General features: G+C 39.2%; 1 protein-coding gene across 1 annotated transcript in view; it reads left to right on the top strand.

Annotated features, from left to right (window-relative positions):
* The window catches only part of col13a1 (collagen, type XIII, alpha 1), a 44885-nt gene that overhangs the window by 9542 nt on the left and 14324 nt on the right, over positions 1 to 21019 (top strand). Inside the window, exons 9-29 of the mRNA XM_070976835.1 lie at positions 2719 to 2802; positions 3566 to 3607; positions 3720 to 3737; positions 4298 to 4324; positions 4808 to 4852; positions 8055 to 8081; positions 13000 to 13035; positions 13125 to 13178; positions 14214 to 14300; positions 14404 to 14430; positions 14558 to 14593; positions 14722 to 14778; positions 14867 to 14890; positions 14997 to 15050; positions 15220 to 15264; positions 15417 to 15551; positions 17414 to 17485; positions 17700 to 17741; positions 17855 to 17905; positions 18924 to 18950; positions 19083 to 19169. Coding sequence (XP_070832936.1) covers positions 2719 to 2802; positions 3566 to 3607; positions 3720 to 3737; positions 4298 to 4324; positions 4808 to 4852; positions 8055 to 8081; positions 13000 to 13035; positions 13125 to 13178; positions 14214 to 14300; positions 14404 to 14430; positions 14558 to 14593; positions 14722 to 14778; positions 14867 to 14890; positions 14997 to 15050; positions 15220 to 15264; positions 15417 to 15551; positions 17414 to 17485; positions 17700 to 17741; positions 17855 to 17905; positions 18924 to 18950; positions 19083 to 19169 — 1077 coding nt within the window. The remainder of the gene's footprint in view (positions 1 to 2718; positions 2803 to 3565; positions 3608 to 3719; positions 3738 to 4297; positions 4325 to 4807; positions 4853 to 8054; positions 8082 to 12999; positions 13036 to 13124; positions 13179 to 14213; positions 14301 to 14403; positions 14431 to 14557; positions 14594 to 14721; positions 14779 to 14866; positions 14891 to 14996; positions 15051 to 15219; positions 15265 to 15416; positions 15552 to 17413; positions 17486 to 17699; positions 17742 to 17854; positions 17906 to 18923; positions 18951 to 19082; positions 19170 to 21019) is intronic.

The following is a 21019-nucleotide window of genomic DNA, read 5'->3' as shown; positions in this document are numbered from 1 at the left end:
AACAGTAATGAAAAACCCATGATAATAATTATCTGCGCATGGCAGCTACAGTACGTTAATGTTACTGAAGGATTGTAGATATGGCAAATAAACTATGGATCAAAAAAACAAACACAATTAAGGAAGGTGTTGAAAGGCAAAGTTGCTGTTAAAAACAAATAAATGCTAAATAAATTTCTGGTGTGATAGGATACAAGCTACACTCTCTTACATGACAGCTGGATACCCAGCCCATCCAACACACTTACTTTCTGCTTCTGGTACACTTCCTGTATGGCACTGGATGTTGGTACTACACATAAATCACCATCACCAATGTGGACATAAATTCTAGGGGTACTGGACTGTGCAAAATAAATGCGTATGTAAGTCATAGAACATACCGTATGGTTGCTCTATTGTAACTAGAGCTTCCCATTTAGCCAGTGATAGTGTAAAAACTGAAATGATGGTAATGATAGTAATGTACAAATACAGAAGAATGTTCCTTCTATATTTGTAAACTGTTAATAGTTGTGTAATCTCTAAATACAATTCTAAATAAAATATTTTCTTTTGAAAATAATGAAATCCATGAATATACTCATTATAAGAAAGTACATGTAAATCTGCAGCTAATCACATTACCAATTCTTCACTCTGGCTCTCAACTCATTCAAAGTCAAATGTAAAGTTAATACATGCTGTTAATACATGCTGCCCTGTGGATAATTTGGTCCTCTGGCATACATTGAAAACAAAAGATGGGCTAACATACTGTCCAGAGTTCACATTGCCTCCCTATGATAAATCAGATATCAGCCAATCAGTGTTGGCTTCTTCATATCATGGGATATGCATTGTGATGAGAATAAAATTATTGCAGTTTTTTTTTTTTTTTTTTTAAGAATGTGGTCATTAACCACAGAAACAGCACATATCAGCTATTGGCAGCTGCAGCCTACCCATAACAGTGTGTGGTGAACCCCTGCAAAGAGCCCAAATGCATCCAGAGACATAAATCATATGTGGACAATTCTGCTCTGCAGTACAGAGGAGGAATGATAAAATATGGTTCTAATGTGGACGGATGATAGCCATTATCTCAGAATAGAAGCTTGGCAGCACTTTCTGGTCCAGAGCTACTGTACACGTGTGTGTTCACACACACACAGTGATAAGCTGAGTGACTGAAGTAAGGCCAGGGTTTTGTGTCATGAACTTCTCCAAGTCAGACCACATGTGCAAATAAATCATGCACTTCCGCATACAAACTTGTTGCCCTCTATGATTATGGATATTTCCATACAGAGGTGTCTTGTCTATGAAGTATTGCCTTTATAATCGGGAAATTGAGTTTGGGAGTTCTGAAAGATGAGCAGCAGAAATTATTTTAGCATGAAACAAAGGAGAAGCAGATTCAGGACATGTAGCAGCCAAATGTATTTATCCAGCCGTTGATTCTCTTCATATCCTGTGCTCCCTGTACATTTTCTTTATTTGATTTCATTTAGTCTTGGCTTTGGTTTGAGATAATTATCAAGGGCTCTGGCTGTCAGTGAGCTGTTTTAGGAATAACCACACACACAGATTAGCTGTCTATTTCAAAGAAGCTTCAGGAAAGATCAATGTCAATATTCCATTCATCCGTTTCAAATATAAACAATAAGAATTTATGTATTCACCAGTCTTCTGTAATGTCTAATAGCAACTTCTTTTTACCCAATGAGAACTTATAGCGAACTTAAAACCTGGAGTTTGACAACAAGTCCTGCACAAATGAGAGATCCAGGACTATTAATCTTCATTCTGTGAGGACTTTTTAAAATGTTTAAAAAAAAATCTGTGTCACTTATTTCCCGGTGCCTTGCTCTCCAAACAAAGGCAGTCACTATAACGACGTCTGTGACAAAATATTCTGAACTAAAGGTGCAATTATTAGCTTTCTTTGAACTCATATAGTCATATAATGACAATCATATATGACCACTGCCTCAGTTCAAAGATGGGCCCTGGTCTCAGTCGAGGCAGTTGTCCTCCCACCCAGAGCCTGGTTCTGCTCGAGGTTTCTGCCTGTTAAAAGGAAGTTTTTCCTCGCCATTGTCGCCAAGTGCTTGCTCATGAGGGAATTGTTGGGTCTCTGTTGATAAAGAGTTTGGTCTGTACTCGCTCTATATGGAAAGTGTCCTGAGACAACTTCTTTTGTGATTTGGCGCTACATAAATAAAACAGAATTGAATTGAATTGAATGTCAGCCTTGGTTTTCTCTGCCTGTCCACTGTCTCCTGTTTAGTGACCTTGACCAGTTTCCTAGTTGCTGCTGTGACTGTTTTTGGTCACATGTTCACGGACAGCTGATACTTAACGTTCCATTGACCCTCAATGTTGTGATTGGTATCCAATTCCTTAGCCAGGGTTTAGGGGTACCTGGGTACTCTGGATACTTTCACCCCATGTATAGTGTAAGGGTCAAAGTTAGCAGAGAGACAGGAGACAGCCACAGTAAAGCTAATAAGTGCACCTTGAATTTAGAAAATTTTATCCCAGATAAGAGTTCCCATGGTCAAGAATGAATCCTGGTGCTCAAACATTATAACCGCTTGCCTTGCTCCCCAGCTAACCTTCCTGTCTGCAACCCCCCGCTGCAGTTAGTTGCAGTGTAGTGAGGTTGTTGTGTCAGCATGGCCAGTGTGGTGAGGCTCGCTCCAGCATGGCAGGTTGTAACTCAAGGTCTCTCAGCAGGGTGAGCCTGGCGTGCAGGGACCCCCAGGACCTCCAGGGCCCCCCGGACCCCCAGGGATCGAAGGTCTGAATGGCCCACCGGTGAGTCCCAGTCTGAGGTCACCCAGAAGCTGAAATTGTACTATAACACTTGTTACTGAATCACCTTACCAAACATTTTAGCTTCCGCACATGCAGAAGCTGTTGGACAGAGACTTCATGTTGTGGGCTTTTCCTCCCTGTGGAAGTCCTGCTTCATATGACTTGCTGCTTAATAATACCAAAGTCTGTCATTCAAAATTGAATCTAAAGGGTGTTAAACTGCATATGTATGGTACAATCATACAATAGATTTGAGCTGTCCAATGTTATAGTCAAGTCAAGTCAAGACAAGTCAGTATTATTGTATTTCATATTTGGCCTGGAAGGACTTAAAATTTGCACAGCATATGACAACCTCTGTCCTTTGACCTCTAATTTGGATAAGGAAAAACTCCCCGCAAAAACCCTTTAATGGGGAAGAAAATGGAAGAAACTTAAGGAAGACTACCTTTCCAATCCATCCTATATGATGTGAACAGTGTATGAACTGACATCAATTCCATGTTGCAGCCTAAGAATATAAAACTACTGGTCAACTTTTCACTTATGCAACCAATAGAGCTGTTCAGTCTTTATGAGATAATAGGTGCAAGCTCAAGACTGATGCACGTTTATTTTACTATTATGCAAGTTTGACTTAATAACTTAAGTGGGAAAATATTTAGCATTTACTGCCAGGCTCTCACTGTATCCACAAATGACATAGTTGGGAATTCAAATGGAATTGCTATTGTAAATAGTTTCATAGATTCTTTTTGTGCAGGGTAAGCCTGGTGAACCAGGAAAACCAGGAAAAGACCCACGGGTAAGCTTTGCTTCAGTGAGTCCTCCACCATGATTTTTGCCAGACTTTCTCATTAGTGAAAGTTTATTGGTGTGACATTAACCTTCTTGTGATTTCTACATTGTTTCTGCAGCTTTTACCAGGACTGAAGGTAAACAAATTTCTCTTATTGTCCAAACAGCAAAATCACAATTCTGAAAAACGCTTGACCTCTCATGATAGCTAGGGTTATTACAGACAAACACAATCAGGCCCAAATAAAACAAACCACATGAAACAGGGATCAAGATGTTTCCATTTGGTCTGCGTGCAGCTTCTCAGAAATTCGGACCAACCCCACCTACACAGCACTACACATTCCCTTTGGATTGGATGACTAGATGTCCACATGATGCTTGAATTGTCACAGATTATTTAAAAAGAGGAATGCAGAATGTGAGGTCAGACAGTGTCCTCTAAGCACCTCTCACTCTCAACAAAAGGAAGCTGAATTTCACAGAGGTGGCTCTCACTTGTGATAGGCTTTAGCATGAGCAGTCATAGCTGAGTTGCACTACAGAACAACCAGATAAGCATGGAAAACATGACTTTGAAGCCCTCAAATCAAGTTTTGGCCACCTGCTTTTCCCTCCACCTTTCAGTATAGAATGCTAAATTTGCTACGTTTTCAGGATATGTTTTGTATGTACACACTTTGTTTTATCTCTTCAGGGTGAACCAGGTGTACCAGGACAAAAGGTTAGCTCTCTTCTGGATTTCACTTTTGAAACAGAATATGGTCTGCAGAGTTCAGACTTTGGTTTGATTGGCTGGGAAATACTTCTTCCAGTGAACAAACTACTGTACACAATTTCGATTGAGTAATTGATGGATTTTTCATCGTGAATCAGAAAGCAATAAACATCTGTTTCCTCCAGTGCTGGTATCATCATATGTATCATGTTCTTCAGTATCTGTATGGATTAATGCAGAAGCAAAATGAAGTTGTATTTGTTTTTTGCTTTTCTTTGGCTGAAAAACAAAGTTTTATTGTTTTCATATGTTGAAGAGGTGAGCTATTTGTCTCCAGTAAAGTTGTATGTTAGAAAGAAAGTAGATGACAGATGATCATTTCAACAGATTATTTGTCTCTTTGCTTGTGTTGTGTCCATTCAACATCTGTCTATTGTTAATCAACTTTCTGTGAATCAGTGTTCACATTTGTCTTTCGTCTCTCCACAGGGTGATCAAGGCGATGTTGGTCCACCAGGTCCTGAAGGCCCAACGGTATTTCACTTTCTACTTTTGTTTTCTAACTTTTTCATGTTTACAGTAACTATGGTGTTTTGTGTTTCACTCAAAGGCTCAGATGTCTTGAAATGTCTGAATACAACAGTCACATGCTATATTTCTATTGGAATATGTTATGGGTCACTGCTATCATTCCTCTTTCCATACTGGCCATGAAGTGATCCTTTTCTAACACTGTAGGAAGTAGAGGGCAAAATGCACAGTCCATGGTCCATACAAAAAATGTTTCAGCCACACCTTTTTAGGAAATTATTTTATTTTAACAACACTTCACAATTATATAAATATATTGAGTTAGAGATAATGGGGGGATCAGATCTCTGGAGAAACACCAGACAGAGAGACTCTTGAAAATGTCTGAGTTTGTCAAGATGTGAGTTTTTCTAAGTTCCGTTTCATTCAGCATGTTAAGCCAGTGGTTGATGGATAAATGGGATTTGTCTTTCCAGTTGCTTTGTCCCGGAAACGAACCTGTTATTGAACTCAGCAGGGAAACACTGTCTATGAAATACAAAAAGGATATTTTATACTAAAAAGATTTGTCTCACTCTGATTGCTGAAGCTTTATATCAGCATGAGCTTAACTTCTTGAACTTTGTCCTCATCTTAGTCATCATCTGGCCCTTCTCAGCGAGCACCACATTTTTGTATTTTCATGAAATGGTAAAAATGTATTAAATGAAGCTTTGGGAGTTGTTTAGAACAGATATGATAAAAACACACAGGCCTGACCTCACAAAATGATGCAGGTAACATCTGCTACTGCATTTATGGTTTTGACATTTATTCAATGGAAAGTGTTTGTTGCATTATTGTGTAATAGTCTCCTTAATATTGAATGAACAGGGATGAATAAGGCATACACACACACACACACACACACACACACACACACACACACACACACACACACACACACACACACACACACACACACACACACTAGGCGGCAGCGTAAAGGATCTGGCCTTGGCTTTGAAGCTTTGTGGGGGAAAAGTGAGCTATGCCCTCTGCACTCTTCACATGTTTGTCCTTCTCCACTTGTCCATGGCTTAACAGACTTCCTCTAGAGGACATGCACACACAGACACACATGCACATATACACAGCAAGCAGTCTACAGTAATCCACACCATTATACAGCATCACTACAGACTAGAGTTTCTTTTCTGTTTCCTTTAGATGACAAAAGGAGAAGTGCCAAAAATGTGAAAAGGGAAAACCAAAATTAAGACAGAACAAAAGGAGAAAATAGTACAGTTTAAAGGACCAATGTGTGGTTTTTAGGAGGATCCATTTGCAGAAATGGAATGTAACATTCATATTTATGTTTTAATTAGTCTATAATCACCTGACAATTAGACTTGGGTTGTTGTTACCTTAGAATGTACTCTTTATGTCTATAGGGGGAGCGGTCCTCATGTTTCTACAGTGGCCCTGTATAGGCAAATCAAACATCGGCTCTAAAATAAGATTAACTTAAGTGATTCCACGCCAGGGAAATTTAGTCGTTAGAGATGGCGAGAATTAAAAGGAGTGGAAAAAAAAAAATAGAGAATGAAAAAGGACACCAATAAAATCAAGTATATATGTACATCCAGAGAATGTACATCTAGAGACAGCACATCAGATGTTTTTTCTTTTTTGTATCTTTTGCAGCCATTGTACAGGAGGGTGAGGTGTGGGATATTCAGTTCATTCAATCTGCAATCTCACTGCTAAATGCCATCGAATCTTACACACTGGACTTTTAGTTAGTATGTTAAAATGAGAATTGAAAGAAGCCATTTTGGCAGGTCAGAGATGGGACGACATGGTCAGAAAGTGTCTTAATTTGAAGGAACTATTTTATTAAGCTCAAATTTTCCTCACAAGTAAGAGTGGAATTATAAAAGGAAGGAAGCTACACAAATGATATGAGGAGGGTTTAAGGTAAATGACACAAGACATCCAGCACATTCAGAACAACATTGGCATTTATTGGAGTTGTGTTTCCTCCCAGCTTATAAATGTAAGTACAATATTCACTCTCCTGTTAGCTCACTCTTAGCTAGCTGCTTCTTTAGCTGCCAGATGCATCCACTATGTTGACCACCTAGTTTCTTACTTTGTCAGTCTGCTGTTTGGTGCTGAGCAGTTAGTGCACAGTGGTTGTATCAGTGCTTTTTTATATGTTAGTCACAAAGCATTCCCTACACAACGACTAGGGGAAGCACCAAATGTTATTTTTCACCTGTAATCCAGCTGTCATGATCTGACAAGTGTCTGGTGTCTGCTGCTAAAATGTTTGCTTGAGATGAAGCCAGCATTTAAATACAATGCTATTACATACAGTGCGTGGGGATCTCTACGTGACCAAACCACACAGTCATGTGCAGAGTGATTAGGTCACTACTGCAGAGTTGGTGATGATCTTCTGTTGCTTTGTATTTACAAAAGTGACTTTTCACATTACGGTTATTGAATAACCGTAATGTGAAAAGTTAATATCAAAAACGATTCAAGACTTTGCTTTGATGCTACACAGTGTCTTCAAACTTGATATAACTTTTACTCTCAAAGTCCACAGCTAAAGCAATGCATCTCAGTCATCTGGTTACAATCAAACAGTTTGGCTGCTGCAGTTACAACAAAACCACAGTAGATATCTACATGACTGTGAAAGTGATTTTGTCTGAAGCCACCATGTTTTCACTGTGACCTGTAGAGTCACAGTGAAAACAGAATGTCCCTCTGAAGTTCATACTGCAGCTCTTCTGAGGCTGGGACTGCTGGAAGGAACTTATTGCTGTGAGCCTCTGTGCAGATTATTGACTTGTAAGCTTCAGTTTCAGCTGTTCTTCTCTGTTTTGATTTGTTTTCCTCGAAATCAGTCCAGAATCCTGTTTCTGTTTTCAGCTATGAACTTCACTGGCACATCAAGCTACTGAGTTGCAGGTCATTAGAGGAGAGACCTTCTCAAACACTGTTATCTGCCCAGTTTTTTGAGACTGCACAACAGGGATTAGATAACTTCTGAGATGAAATACAAACTGCTACTGCACATCCATCCTGTGAGGCCTTAGACACAGTCATCACTGCTAATTATAACACCTATAGAGGATCTTGTGCTCCATCTAGTGGACTGCAGCAATTGTCATCAGTTCTTACATTTATAATATTTGTCTTTGCTTTACAGGGAATAAAGGGAGACCAAGGAATTAAGGTAATTTTTTTATCTTTCATTTTCAGAAGTGTCACAGAATATTAAAAACAGCAACCAATGCAGGTTGAATTCCTTTTCTATATTCTGTTCAGTGCCATACCCAAGAGTTTAGAAATGTCCAAGATCTGTCAGAGATGTGGGGCACATCTGTGATTTGAGGACTGTGTGATATGCTTTAAAGCTCCAGAAAAAGGTAGACTGTTTTGTTTTTCTTTTTTTCCCCCCAAGTTTTAATGCTAATCAAAGGGCGTTATCATTGAGCCACCTTACTTGCTGAGCCTGGATAAGAAATCACCTAACTGGTTACTGTTTAATTTTTTTTTACAAGGCAACCACTTACCATGTCTGTCAGGGGACCAACATGACAGAAAGCCATGATGTCATAAACATTTAAATCCCCTACTGTCAGGTCCATCTCAAGACGGAGCACTCCCTTTTTCCCCCGAGCATTTGCTCATCTTTTGATTTTCCCTGGAAAGGGTGTGTCTGCTTTTACTACCGTCTGCTTCTCTGAGCTGATGTTTCCATCCATCCTGTAGGGAGATGAAGGATAGAGGGGTTTCTCAGGAGAGAAGGCAGAGTGATACTCAGCGGAGTTGTGTGTGTGTGTGTGGCATGTCTAGGTCTATTCATGCTTGGCAAGATTACAGACATTGCAGCTGGGGTCTGGATGCTTGAAGTGGAAAGGCACTTCAAAAGTTTGTATTTAATTGGAATAGCTGCTGTCTGTCTTTGAACACAAATAACCTGAAATCCTTCATCAATTTAAATCCATGTGTGAGGAAATGGAGTTACAGTATAATGGTTAGGTAATGTAATCAATGTTATGGTCACTTATCTATTCATTTTCATTTATCTATTCGGGGTTTGTCTGGCCTATTTGGTTCAACTCTTAATTTGTTTAGATCCTGTTTATAGAATATAAACATTCAGAGAAGGGTCTGTTTTTCTTAGCCTTTTTATTTTCTAAATGCTTCCATAGGACCCTCTTTCATCACTATAGCACATCTTTTCATCATATGCAGGCATATATGCATTCAGCTAGGACCAGTTTCATAGCTGATGAAAAAGATCATGTAACATTCTATGAGAAATAACAGCCATAGTGTAACACTACAAGTACAAAGTGTCACCACCTATTGCCTCCTATTTATGTTAGGATTCTAGTCCAGTTTCAGGATTGAAATGTTTGGAGCAGCAGAGGACAACAGTTGTCAACTCATGAAGTGATGATTTGATTAGCTGAACAATTTTTAGATGTTTGCTGTGTTTCAGAGGTCTGGATTCATTTCTTGAGTAAGTCATGTGTGTAGAGAAGTTTGAAGTGGGTGTAGCCAAGGTGGTGCACCAGTCTGACAACGATCATGTGACTGTGATTGGGGCTGGCGTTACTCTGCATGAGGCCCTCACTGCTGCTGATATGCTGGCAAATTAAGGGAAGAACATCCGTGTGATTGACCCATTCACCATCAAGCCCCTGGATGCCTCAGAGCCACAGGAGGACAGACCATCACTGTGGAGGACCACTAGAAGGAGGGTGGTCTTGGTGGAGCAGTGCTGTCAGCAGCTGGCAAGGAGCTTGCCATTGTTTTGACCCGGCTGGCAGTGTTGAGTGTTCCCCGCAGCGGAAAGCCTAATATACTGCTTGATGTCTTAGGCATCAGCGGCAACACCAATGCTGTGCGTCAGACCTTTGCAAACTAAGACTGTCTGAACAGACAGTCTAAACTCAGACTGCGCCTGATCTCCTGCTCACTGCTCTTTAGCATCACAACCAACTTCCTGCCCCTATCCATGTCTCTACAACAGTAACTCAACAGTCTCTCTCAATCTCTAAATTAATTAGTGAACTTACTTTTCTAATTTCATACTCCTTCTCTGATGGACTCCGGCAAGTACAGTAGGTCTCCTTTGGCCACAGTAGCATGGCAGTAGCAGTCGCAGCCATGTGTGTGTGTGTTTTCTCCATTAAGCCTCACAAATGGACAGATGGCGGAAAGAGGAAGAAAAAGCAAAAAGCGGAAAACTTCAAGGGAAGCGCATTTTCACTGGTATCCAAAGGAAATAGCCATCTGGAAAGGCTGTTATATTTTAATAATAAAGAGAAAGTGATTTTACAGGCTTATCGTTCAAGATATCCTAATATGTTAGGTCGCCTAAGGAGTTCAGGCTTCCATCAACCATATAATCTCAGAGAGTTGGCTTCTGGTGCCTTTGCCAGAGTGAAATAAATGGGCCAGGTACATGTTTTGCGGCATAGACAATAACCATCAATATCTGCATGGTGCTGCCCACAAAAGATGACTTCTCTAGACTCAACCTCTTCAGTTCCAAAGCTCTCAGCAAGTAACAGGCCCTTGTCTAGCCATGAAGGAAGTGGACACAGCTACCAGCTCAGGACCTTACCCCATCTGTCATGATGCTGAAATTCACTACTACTTTTTTGTAGACTGATACAATAAGTTCTGTCTTTGAAAGCAGCTTTTATTTTACTTCCCTGTGGGAACTGAGAGCAGCAACAGACCACGATAGAGAGAGTGGATATAATGGCAAAGCATGAGTGTGTGCCAACAGTCGCACCACTTTGACTGAAGAAAATGTATCTCTGCCTTTTTCCTTTCAGTACAAGTGAGAAACAATGAGCTACCCAGCTGGAGGAAATATTATGAGCAAAGGGGAAGACAGCAATTAAGTTCACCACCTCCTCATTCTATTAATCTTCACAGTAACCACACAATCTGTATGGAGCAGGCTTTTGCTTTTGCCGTTCAAAAGCAGACAGAAAAGAAAAACATGACCATTGATTCCTCTGCTTGAATGGATCATTGTCCATTTTAACTGTTGTGTAAGCTCATTATGGAAAAATAATGCCTTGTTTGAGAAATCTGAATATCCTGCACTCAGAAAACATCAGTGAGGTTGATTTGTAAGATTTATTTATCTTAAATAAGATACCAAATACCAATATTTTGTCTAAACATCCCTGGTCCACAGAGGGTGATTTCTTGATGATTAAATTTTTCTTACAAAGGCCCCATGAACTTTTTTCTTGTAGCACTCTCAGACTGAATATGAGGGTAAAAATGACAAATTCAAAATGAAAAATACAGCTGCCTGCAAAAGGCTGTCTGAGGAGGCAAACAAAGTCAAAGGTACCTGAACCTTTTATGCCTTTTATGCATAACTACATCATGTGTAGTTTCAATAGAAACTGTTGTTACCGAGTAATAATGTTATTCATTTGATAGACAATGAAACTGTTCGTTGACACATGTTGCAACATATTTAACAAACCTTTATCACATTTGATATTAATATATTGTATAATCAGTATTTTCAGTGAAATGCCGCATTTGGTGTCAGTGACTCTGGCTGACTGATGTGGAACTTGGTGGTGTTGGTGGTGGTCTTTTTTTTGCTTTGCTTTGTCTCAACAGACTGATATATTGGTGTAAGCCTAAATCTGTCCAACTGTTACCAAGCCTACTGTTTCACTGTTTGGTGTACACGTGGAGACTGTACTTGTGCATGTGAGACATTACAAAAGCCCTTGCTGTGAGGAGTTGTTCCTCCACATCCTTCCTCTGAAATGGAGTGTGACAAGATGACTTGGCTGCAGCACAAACAGAATGAAAACAAGTGATCCTGCGCATCATTGGAAGATGATAACAGTACTTTTCAATGTGAGGGTGACTTCAAACTCATCCCTCGATGTGCTTTTCTTCTGAAGTGGAAAGCCTGTGGCTACATGCTTCAATAAAAAGATTACCATATTGATAAATAAGGGCATGACATGCCAGTGCAACAGATCCATGTGGGCCTACACTCACTGTATGTCATATGTTAAGAAAGAAAAATGGTGAATGGAGGACATAGTTTTAAGGCAACCAGAGCAATCTTTAATCTGAGCAGCCATAGACCAAAGGGAAGTGCTGTTTCCCGTCAGGGGTAGTTGGCTGAACCCATCTTGTGCTTTTAGAGCCATCACCACCCAGGCCTTCCTGAGGGTAGCAGGGATAATGGAGGTCCAGCAATGTGTAGCATTGTATGTGAGCCGACACTCTGTTCTGATGTCATCCTTTCCATGTTTACCTTACAATTGAAGTGTGAAAAGTGCAGCCCTAGTGATAACTTACTCTGAATATGTGTGATTAGAGACATGTTTTGTGATAGATTTGCAATTTTGCATTTTGCAGTGGGGGTGAACCAGGACTCTCAGAGACAAGAAAACAATTTAGATAGACAGTGTCATTTGTACTCATTTTGAATCTCATTGTAGTTGTTTTGCATCCATTTCTAGTTCTTTTGTGTCCATTTGTAGTTGTTTTGTGTCTGTTTGTAGTTCTTTTGTGTCCATTTGTAGTTGTTTTGTGTCTGTTTGTAGTTCTTTTATGTCCATTTGTAGTTCTTTTGTGTCCATTTGTAGTTGTTTTGTGTCTGTTTGTAGTTCTTTTGTGTCCATTTGTAGTTCTTTTGTGTCCATTTGTAGTTGTTTTGCATCTGTTTGTAGTTCTTTTGTGCCTATTTGTAGTTGTTTTGGATCTCTTTGTCGTTCTTTTGTAACCATTTGTAGTTGTTTTGCATCTCTTTGTAGTTGTTCTGTGTCTCTTTGTGATTGTTGTGCATTTTTTGTAGTTGTTTTTTGTCTCTCTCTAGTCAATTGATTGACTTTCCAACAAGAAATATTAATTGTCACTTCATACAAGAGCTCAGGCCCGGGGCCCCACTGACCCCTTGGGCCTCTCCCCGTGTGCTTCAGATGGTCATTCAGTAATCTATCCATATAAATGCAGAAATATTTGCTTTCTAGGTGTGTCTGCATAAATTGTTCAATATCTTGAAGAAAATGTACATCAACTGTTTTCTTTTTCTTCCTTTTACACCATCTTTGACCTGTATGCCATCTTGGCCATGGTAGGGAGAACCAGGTTTCCCTGGCACTCCTGGGTTAAAGGTAAAATCACTTTCTGGTCAGTGAGTGTGGCAGTTATGACATATCTAATCAATTCAGCCAGTCATAAATGTCTGTCTTCCACTGTAAAGGGCCAGGCTGGCATCCCTGGTACCCCTGGCATCCCTGGCAAGAGGGGCTACAGGGTAGGCCTGGAATGGAATGAGCATCCTAACTGTATGGTTGTGCTTGTGTCTGCCATCTTATTCCTATAGTAACTGGACATCTGTAAAGTCAGACATTCACCACATCATTGTTCTGTGTTTGTGAGTGGCCATTGCACAATTCTGTGCTATTAGCTGTGCTTCACTTAGTGTTTGTTGGAGTGCTGTGGTCTTTGTAATGGATGATATAGTCAGCCAGCCTTAATGACTTGTTCAGAATTGAGCTTGCTAACTTTTTATTGTTGAACTTTCATTCCATTTCTAACAGCACACATATATGCATTCTTTCATTCATTGTGAATCAAAGAATGGATTGTAAGAGAGTGTGCTTCGATCTGTGGGAATGTACAGAAAGGCTATTTGAAAAAATAATCTTAACTCAAGTGCGCTGACTTGCTTACTAACTTGTTTTCTACAACTACATCTCACATTGGTGGATTGAGTAGTCAGTTGTAATGGAGATGACAAGATATCATCACATGATGAGGACCCTTCTACACAGAGCCAAAATTCTTATCAGTGAGGAGGAGGATAGAGAATGGGAGGTGCAGTAGGTCAGATGGACACTCCAGGCAAACCAGTACAAGGGGTGGACGATGACAATCCCACCCTGACTCAGGACCAGAACAGACACTGCTCCTAGTGGCCATGTATTGAATAGCTGTTATTTGATAACATCAAAGAAGAAAGAAGAAAAAAATCTTGTTTTCTTTGCATATTTTATCTGGATTTTTCAGTAACTGTTGTCATTAAATACCTGATTTAAAGATTCATTCATGAGATTTTTTTTTTTTTATATCGAGGATCCCATTTTAGTGTCAAGTAAGGGTTTATGTTATAGAAATTGAAACTTTGGATACAAGAGCTGAAACAAAAATATCACTGACTGGCAGCATTGAAAACATCAGTATCTAGAACATGACATCAAAAATTAATATTTATTGGTCAAATCCTATTGGGTATTATTCTTCAATGGTGACTGCTGATAAATTATATAAACCTCTGTTCTGTATGTAGGGTGAGAAGGGAGAGCCAAGCCTCACAGCCCAGGGAATTAAAGGAGAACCAGGTTCACCAGGACTGCCAGGCATGATCGGACCCAAGGTAAGGGGATAATATGATAAGTGAATAGATACCGACGTAAAGCAATGCCACCACCATTTCAACAAAAGTCCATGGAAGTCAACGTATGCTGTCCCTCTTACAGGGTGACAAAGGTGACCAGGGAGAGACGGTAAGAAAAGACACCATTATGAAAATAATTTAAAGAGCATGTAATGAGAAGGCTATTTTCCAAGTACCAACACGACATGAGAATATTTATGGAGAATCTAAGTGTAATACCTTCATTTAACTTGTAGGGGGAAGCAGGCCCTGAAGGTCCATCTGGACCAAGAGTAAGTCATGACCGGCAGAAAAAATAAAAAATAAATTGTTGCAAATCTTGACATACAGTACATAAAATGTCCAATTTATAATCATTATGTTCATGATGAAGTTTACAAATGGTCATTTCACCTTAAAGGGTCCACCAGGCCCGACTGGGGAGCCAGGAAAGGCTGAAATCCACAACAACGAAAATGTATGTCAGTCTGATTGAGTACAATTTTTTCTTAAATGTAGAAAAACTGAAGAATGAAGTTTTGTTAACCTTTAACTTGCCTCCACAGGATATTCGCAACATACCCTTGATGGTAAGTAGTTTGATTCGTTATAAAAATATGGATTTATATGGATTTCCATGTGCAAAACAGTACTTTTTAAAGTTCTATTAAATGACAAGATTTCTTCTCCGCTTAGGGCCCACCTGGACTACCTGGACCTCCAGGTTCCCCTGGACTCCCTGGAGCCAAGGTAGGAGACATTCTAGAATGACAGTTCAATACCCACTAACAAATCTGCAATTATTCACATTACTAGAAACTAAGCAACATACAGTGAAATGTGAGCTACTGGCAGTCTTGGGCCCCAGGGCAGTTGCCTGCTTTGCTAAATTAGTAATCCAGCCTTGCTATATCCTCAGGGTGAAGTGGGTCTACCAGGTGCTCCTGGACTGGATGGAGAGAAGGTACTACATTATGCCAGCCAGGCAGTTTTAATTGTTCCATGAATGCTTATTGTGATAGACTACGATGACAAACCAATTTAGATTTGAAATAAAAATATTTCTGTCTTAACATAGCTTCCTTCAGGTACAATTAAGACCCCATGTGTTTTCAGGGACCCAGAGGGAAGCCAGGGGAGTCTGGTCCTGCAGGCCCAGCCGGTCCTGAAGGTCCCCGGGGAGAGGGTGGTGTCATGGGCTTCCCTGGACCCAAGGGAGACAAGGGAGACATGGGTCCATCAGGATCACCTGTGAGTGACTGCATTAAGTCCACACCACACCACATCATATCACTGGCTGTGGCTCACTGACCAAAGCCAGAGTCCCACATCTGTCATTATCCAGAGGGGAGGCCTTGGTTTTTCCAGCTGCTCTCTTATTATCTAATTAGAGACTCACTTGCTTGGAAGAGACCCCAGGAATGACATAACTTTAAACTTTTAATTCACTGTGGCATGGATCCTAAATGTGCCCCATATAAAGGGCTATGCTATTTGTAGCCTGATGTTACTTTAAGAGCCTGCAGTAAATACTGATAGCCCTGTATATCTGTATGTTTGGCAGCTGGCTTTGAAGGGAGACATTTGCTTTGCTCTTGCAAATGCATCTTGTTTTTTGTTTTTTTTAGTTTTTGAAATACGATGGGCAGCATTGCGTCCCTGACTAAAGCATCTTGGTACAACAGAAAATATTATTTGGTTGTTCAAAAATGGCTGCATCAGTGGGTGATTTATAAGTGTGCTCAGTTATTTTATTTGTTTTTGTATTTGAAATGAAAACACACAAAACACAACATGCAGTTAACGAATGCCTTTGTACTGTACGGTATATTGTGTACTTGCAGCATGTGGTTTACAAAATTAATCAAATGTTCTTTAATAATCAGTTAGATTCTCAATTTTCTATTCTAAGAAATGTTTTTAAGGGCTGTTGTGATATGGTCTCATCATGTGCTCGAATTACATTATTCGTAAGTAAGACAGTATGAACATGTTATCAAGTTTTATGGAAGTTAGACTGCTAGCTGTTATGTGAGAATATGCGAGCCAGTGGGAGTATGTTCACTGATCGAAGAATTAATCAAATCCTTTACTTGAGTAAAAGTACCAATTCAGCTAGAAAAAAAAAAAAAAAAAAACTAATTAGACAGCAAAATGTACGTTAAGTATCACAAGCAGAATTACTCATTATGCATATGAGTGTCTTTCAGAGTGTTATTTTAATATGTAAAATATCAAACTGGACTATTATTATTGACATATTCATGTATTAGAGGGATTTTGATATAGATTGTATCACTTTATGCACTGTTTTTTCATTTCGAATAATTTATCATGTTTTAAGATTTCATGTTATGGATGGAAATATTACCCTCACATACAACTAAACTATCTGATGAATACAGAGGAAGTTAAAGGTACAATATTTGAAATTTGGAGCATTAGATCTACAATGTAGAGCAAAACAGACACACTAAGTAAAGTACCTCAAATTTTTACCTCTGTAAAGAGTAAATGTATTTATTTACTTTCTTCCACTAAGGAAGGAACAATTTCAAACATCATTGTCCAATAGAGCAAGTTCTCAGTGATGGCGCTTGATTAACCCAGCTGTATGGTAGGCTACCTGCAAATGCTGTGAAGAATAGAGGCTGGGTAAAATTTGGTGTCTGGATGCTGTTGGCTGATACTCTGTTAACTAATGCCAACACTTTAGTTACCAACACATGTAAAAACAAAAGATAGGCCAAATCAGGACCATCTAGAGTGTGATGGGAGCATCGGGATTGGCCTTTGACTACAGATCAAAGTATGAAAGACCATTCAGTGCAGGTAAAAATGAAAGCCTCCCACTGCTGATATGAAGGAAAAATCAAACAATCAAACAATTTTTCATTTCAAATACAAAAACAAGCAACAAGTTTACAGAGGTATATTGCTCCTGGTGCTGATTGATCTTTTGGCTTGCTAATGAATACTAAGATTGGATAAAAACAAAAGTTTGTTATTTGTCTTTAATGCTTTGTTTCTAACGTGAAAATTAACGAATTAGTCCCTGAATTGAAATGCTCTGCCATTATTGTGATGTCCATCTCCCCTTCCTTGTTCTGTAGGGTTTAGATGGCCCTACGGGTGAAAAGGGGGCTACAGGGGCCTCAGGCCCTATTGGATTGCCTGGTACAATGGTACGCAATGGTGCCTCTCAGGCTGCATCTCTCTGGATGCAGTGTCTGACCTGGCAAAGGGGGAGCAGTGGAATACATTTTGTATTAACCCCAAATACTGTTTCAAAAAGTGTTGTGTTACTTCATTTTTCATTCACTTCAAAATTTGTGAGACAAAGGAACACTATATTGTCAACTTTGCGTCTTTCTGTGTCTTTGCCACCTATTGTCACAGGGTCCTAAAGGGGAACCTGGAGAAGGAGGAAGGTCAGAAATGGTAAGGATTAGTCTGAGTAGTACAGTTCACAGTAAATTAGAACAAAACATGTTTTATGAGCAATATCTTCTGAATTGAAATCTGTTGCCTTTGTTTGTTCCCCATAAATTTAGATTTATGGGCCTCCAGGGCCCCAAGGACCCCCAGGACCAGTTGGCCCAGCAGTGAGTAAAATAAAAAAAACTAAAAAGACTAAGGCTGTATTTGAAACCGCCTAACATAACAACCGCAGCATATAGTATAAAGTATGCAAACAAAAGCAAAATCAGAGCAGTCATTTCACCTACTGTCAACATTGTGAAGTTTTTTATATTTTTATATGCTATTTCATCACTAAATTCACTTTTGAGAATTTCAGAGGCAAGAAACCAACTATCTGGATTTCAAACATTGGCAGATTTACAAAAATTGATGACAAATCAAAAGGTTACTGCTGCACAGCAGTGGTGGTTTGCCATGAGCTATGTTGCTGTTTAGTTCCGCTTTCCCAAACTGGAAACTGGGTAATCCTGTCTAGCAAACTACAAAATAAACTGATTTAACAGTTTCATACTGCATATTGCTATGAAAAACTATATACAGTATGCTGTGTTTGGTGGTAGTATTTAGTAGGCATTTCCTTATATAGCATATCTCATGTTTGAAAGCCTGTCACTCCCGCACATTTTTCAGTTATTTTGAGTGATAAGGTGTCAGTTGAGGATGAAGTTGGGAAAATTTCTGAAAAATTACATGACATCTCCAAACTTAGTGAGCCAGCCAACATGCAGTTAACGAATGCCTTTGTACTGTACAGTACATTGTGTACTTGCAGCATGTGGTTTACAAAATTAATCAAATGTTCTTTAATAATCAGTTAGATTCTCAATTTTCTGTAAGAATGATAAAGTCTATATGTCACACCTAAACAAGTGTAATACATAATATGACTAAAGGGGTTGAAAAATGAAAAATTGAAATGTTCAGTGATTTAGTGAATCATAGATAATGACCATACAACATTCAAATATAATAGTATACTATTGTCTGCATATAAGGAAATGCTGTATCGTTGTTTGTCTGTAGTATTTTTACTGTCTGACAGTAGTAGTTGTTCATCTGAGGCACCACTAAAAAAGGTGCCAAACCTGAATATCTATCATTTCAGTCAACCAGTAATCCCACTGTTTTTGTTCCGTCCAGGGATCTCAAGGACCTTCAGGGCCTAAGGTGAGATATTATTTCCATAAAATCAACCTGCTCCTCGTTTTACTAAATCTACCTCCATTTATATGCTGTCTACATCATAGCCTTTATATGCATGAAAGTGTAAGAACAGAATTTTGTTGCCCTGTGTCTCAGGGAGAACCAGGCATAGGCATCAGAGGAGAAAAGGGAGCGACAGGTCAGAAGGGCGACAAAGGAGACAGAGGCCATCTTGGACTCCCTGTAAGTACAACAGACTTCCTGTCCATTCACAAATTTCAGAATTTTTTGTCTTCTATCTTCTATATGTCTTCTATCCTGTTGTTAAGTTTTCTTACTCAGCCTTGTTTATTTTTGGGATTATATGCAGGGGTGCACGTAACCAGATCACAGCTAAGCATTGTTACAAAAATCAGAACTACAGCAGCTGAATTGGGTCAGCAAGCTGTGTGTAATGTTGTTACTTCCAGCATTTCTAAACATGCATGTTTTATGTTTTATGTTTATGTTTTTTATGTTTTTTCTTTCTTCTTTGAAGTGGTTAGAAGTCAATGTCATAGGTGCATGTCATGCAGAACATTGCACATCAATCAGTGTACCTTATCATATAACGATCAGTTAAGAGGAGAGTTGCAGTCCACTGAATTTTGGGGGCTTCTCTTTGATAGATTGGAGGGCATAACAAATACTACCATGCAGAAAGAAAACACTTAGCAGTGTCCTCTGTCTATGAGCTGGTCCAAAAAGTAAATACAAGCAATCTAGATTGTTCCTCTGCAATCAACAAGGTGGCTAAATTGTCTGTTATGCTGCCTTTGAGCAGTGCAGCATTTGAGGGGGGATTCTCACATCTCAGCACTGAGAACTGAGAGGACCGTGTTTGTCATCTACCATGTAGGAAGCTGAAGGGGAGGATAGTGAGAAAGACTGTTTTTATTAGGACCTCCTGGTACTCACCTGAATATTTGACTAAAAAAGTTACGTGCACCCCTGTTTACTACTTCAATACATAAATGTGAGCGTTATACATGTCAGTCTCAAAAACCCATATTTTAGACAACCCTAACCCCTAGTTTAAGCTGCTACTGACTGATGTTTCATGTCTCAGATGTTGCCTTTATGTTGTCATAATCCTGTTTAAATGCTGCATGCAAGGGCGGATCATGTCAAAGGAAGTAAACCACAAACATAATGCTCCAAATCTAAACATTTTACCTTCAAAAAATGTTACTCAAATGATGCTTGGCCTCATAATTTCTTCTCTACTCTTCAAAATGGTATCTACCTCCAATCGCTTTGGATTTTCATTCCTTGTTCTTGGTGGCCAAGAGAGCTCAGAGCATTGCAAGTTATCAAAGCTCATGCAAACAGACAAAAAATGAAGAAAATCACCCTCATATCTTTGATAGCGCAGAATGACCATTTAGGAAAAAAAAATACTGTAAATACATAAAACGGAAAAAAATAAGAAACACATTTATACACATATTCACAAAGAAAGCTGAAAGAAACACTGCAAATGCCGGTGCCCAGGAAAGCTCTGTAGATGTGTTTCATTTGACCTGCAGTTTTTCTGTATTTTCACATTTTCTGCATTTGTATCACACTTCTTAATTGTTGAAGCAAAATGAGACACAGTCATGAATTTGACAGCACCCACTGACTAGTTTTTTCCAGAGCTTTTGACCATATCTCACGGTCATCATCAGTTGATGGAGTTTGCTTAGTTTCCTTCCTGACTAAGTCCATGGGATAAGAATGAACATGTTTTCTTTTTTTTTGTCAAATTGCACAAGCCATTTTGAGGGCTTTAAGAAATGACATGCCATTGCTTTTTTGACAGGTTAGAGGTAAGTCAAATCCTTCCTTAAAAAGACAAGTTTGAACAGGACAAGATGTGGATTAATTACCATTGCAAATAGTCCCACACAAATCTAAATGCTGTTGGACTTGACGTTTGATAAAAACTACAATAGCCAGCTGTTTTACAAAAATTAAACATTACGTGTTTGCTGTTTTTAAAAGTCTTGAATGAACCAATGGGCTCATGGCTGGAAGTTGTTTTTTCATGGGCTTTGTTGGCAATAATATAC

This window comes from Chaetodon trifascialis, chromosome 13 (assembly GCF_039877785.1).
Source record: "Chaetodon trifascialis isolate fChaTrf1 chromosome 13, fChaTrf1.hap1, whole genome shotgun sequence".
Classification (NCBI taxonomy): domain Eukaryota; kingdom Metazoa; phylum Chordata; class Actinopteri; order Chaetodontiformes; family Chaetodontidae; genus Chaetodon; species Chaetodon trifascialis.
The sequence above is the reverse complement of the archived record's forward strand: the minus strand, read 5'-3'. Positions and strand labels throughout refer to the sequence as shown.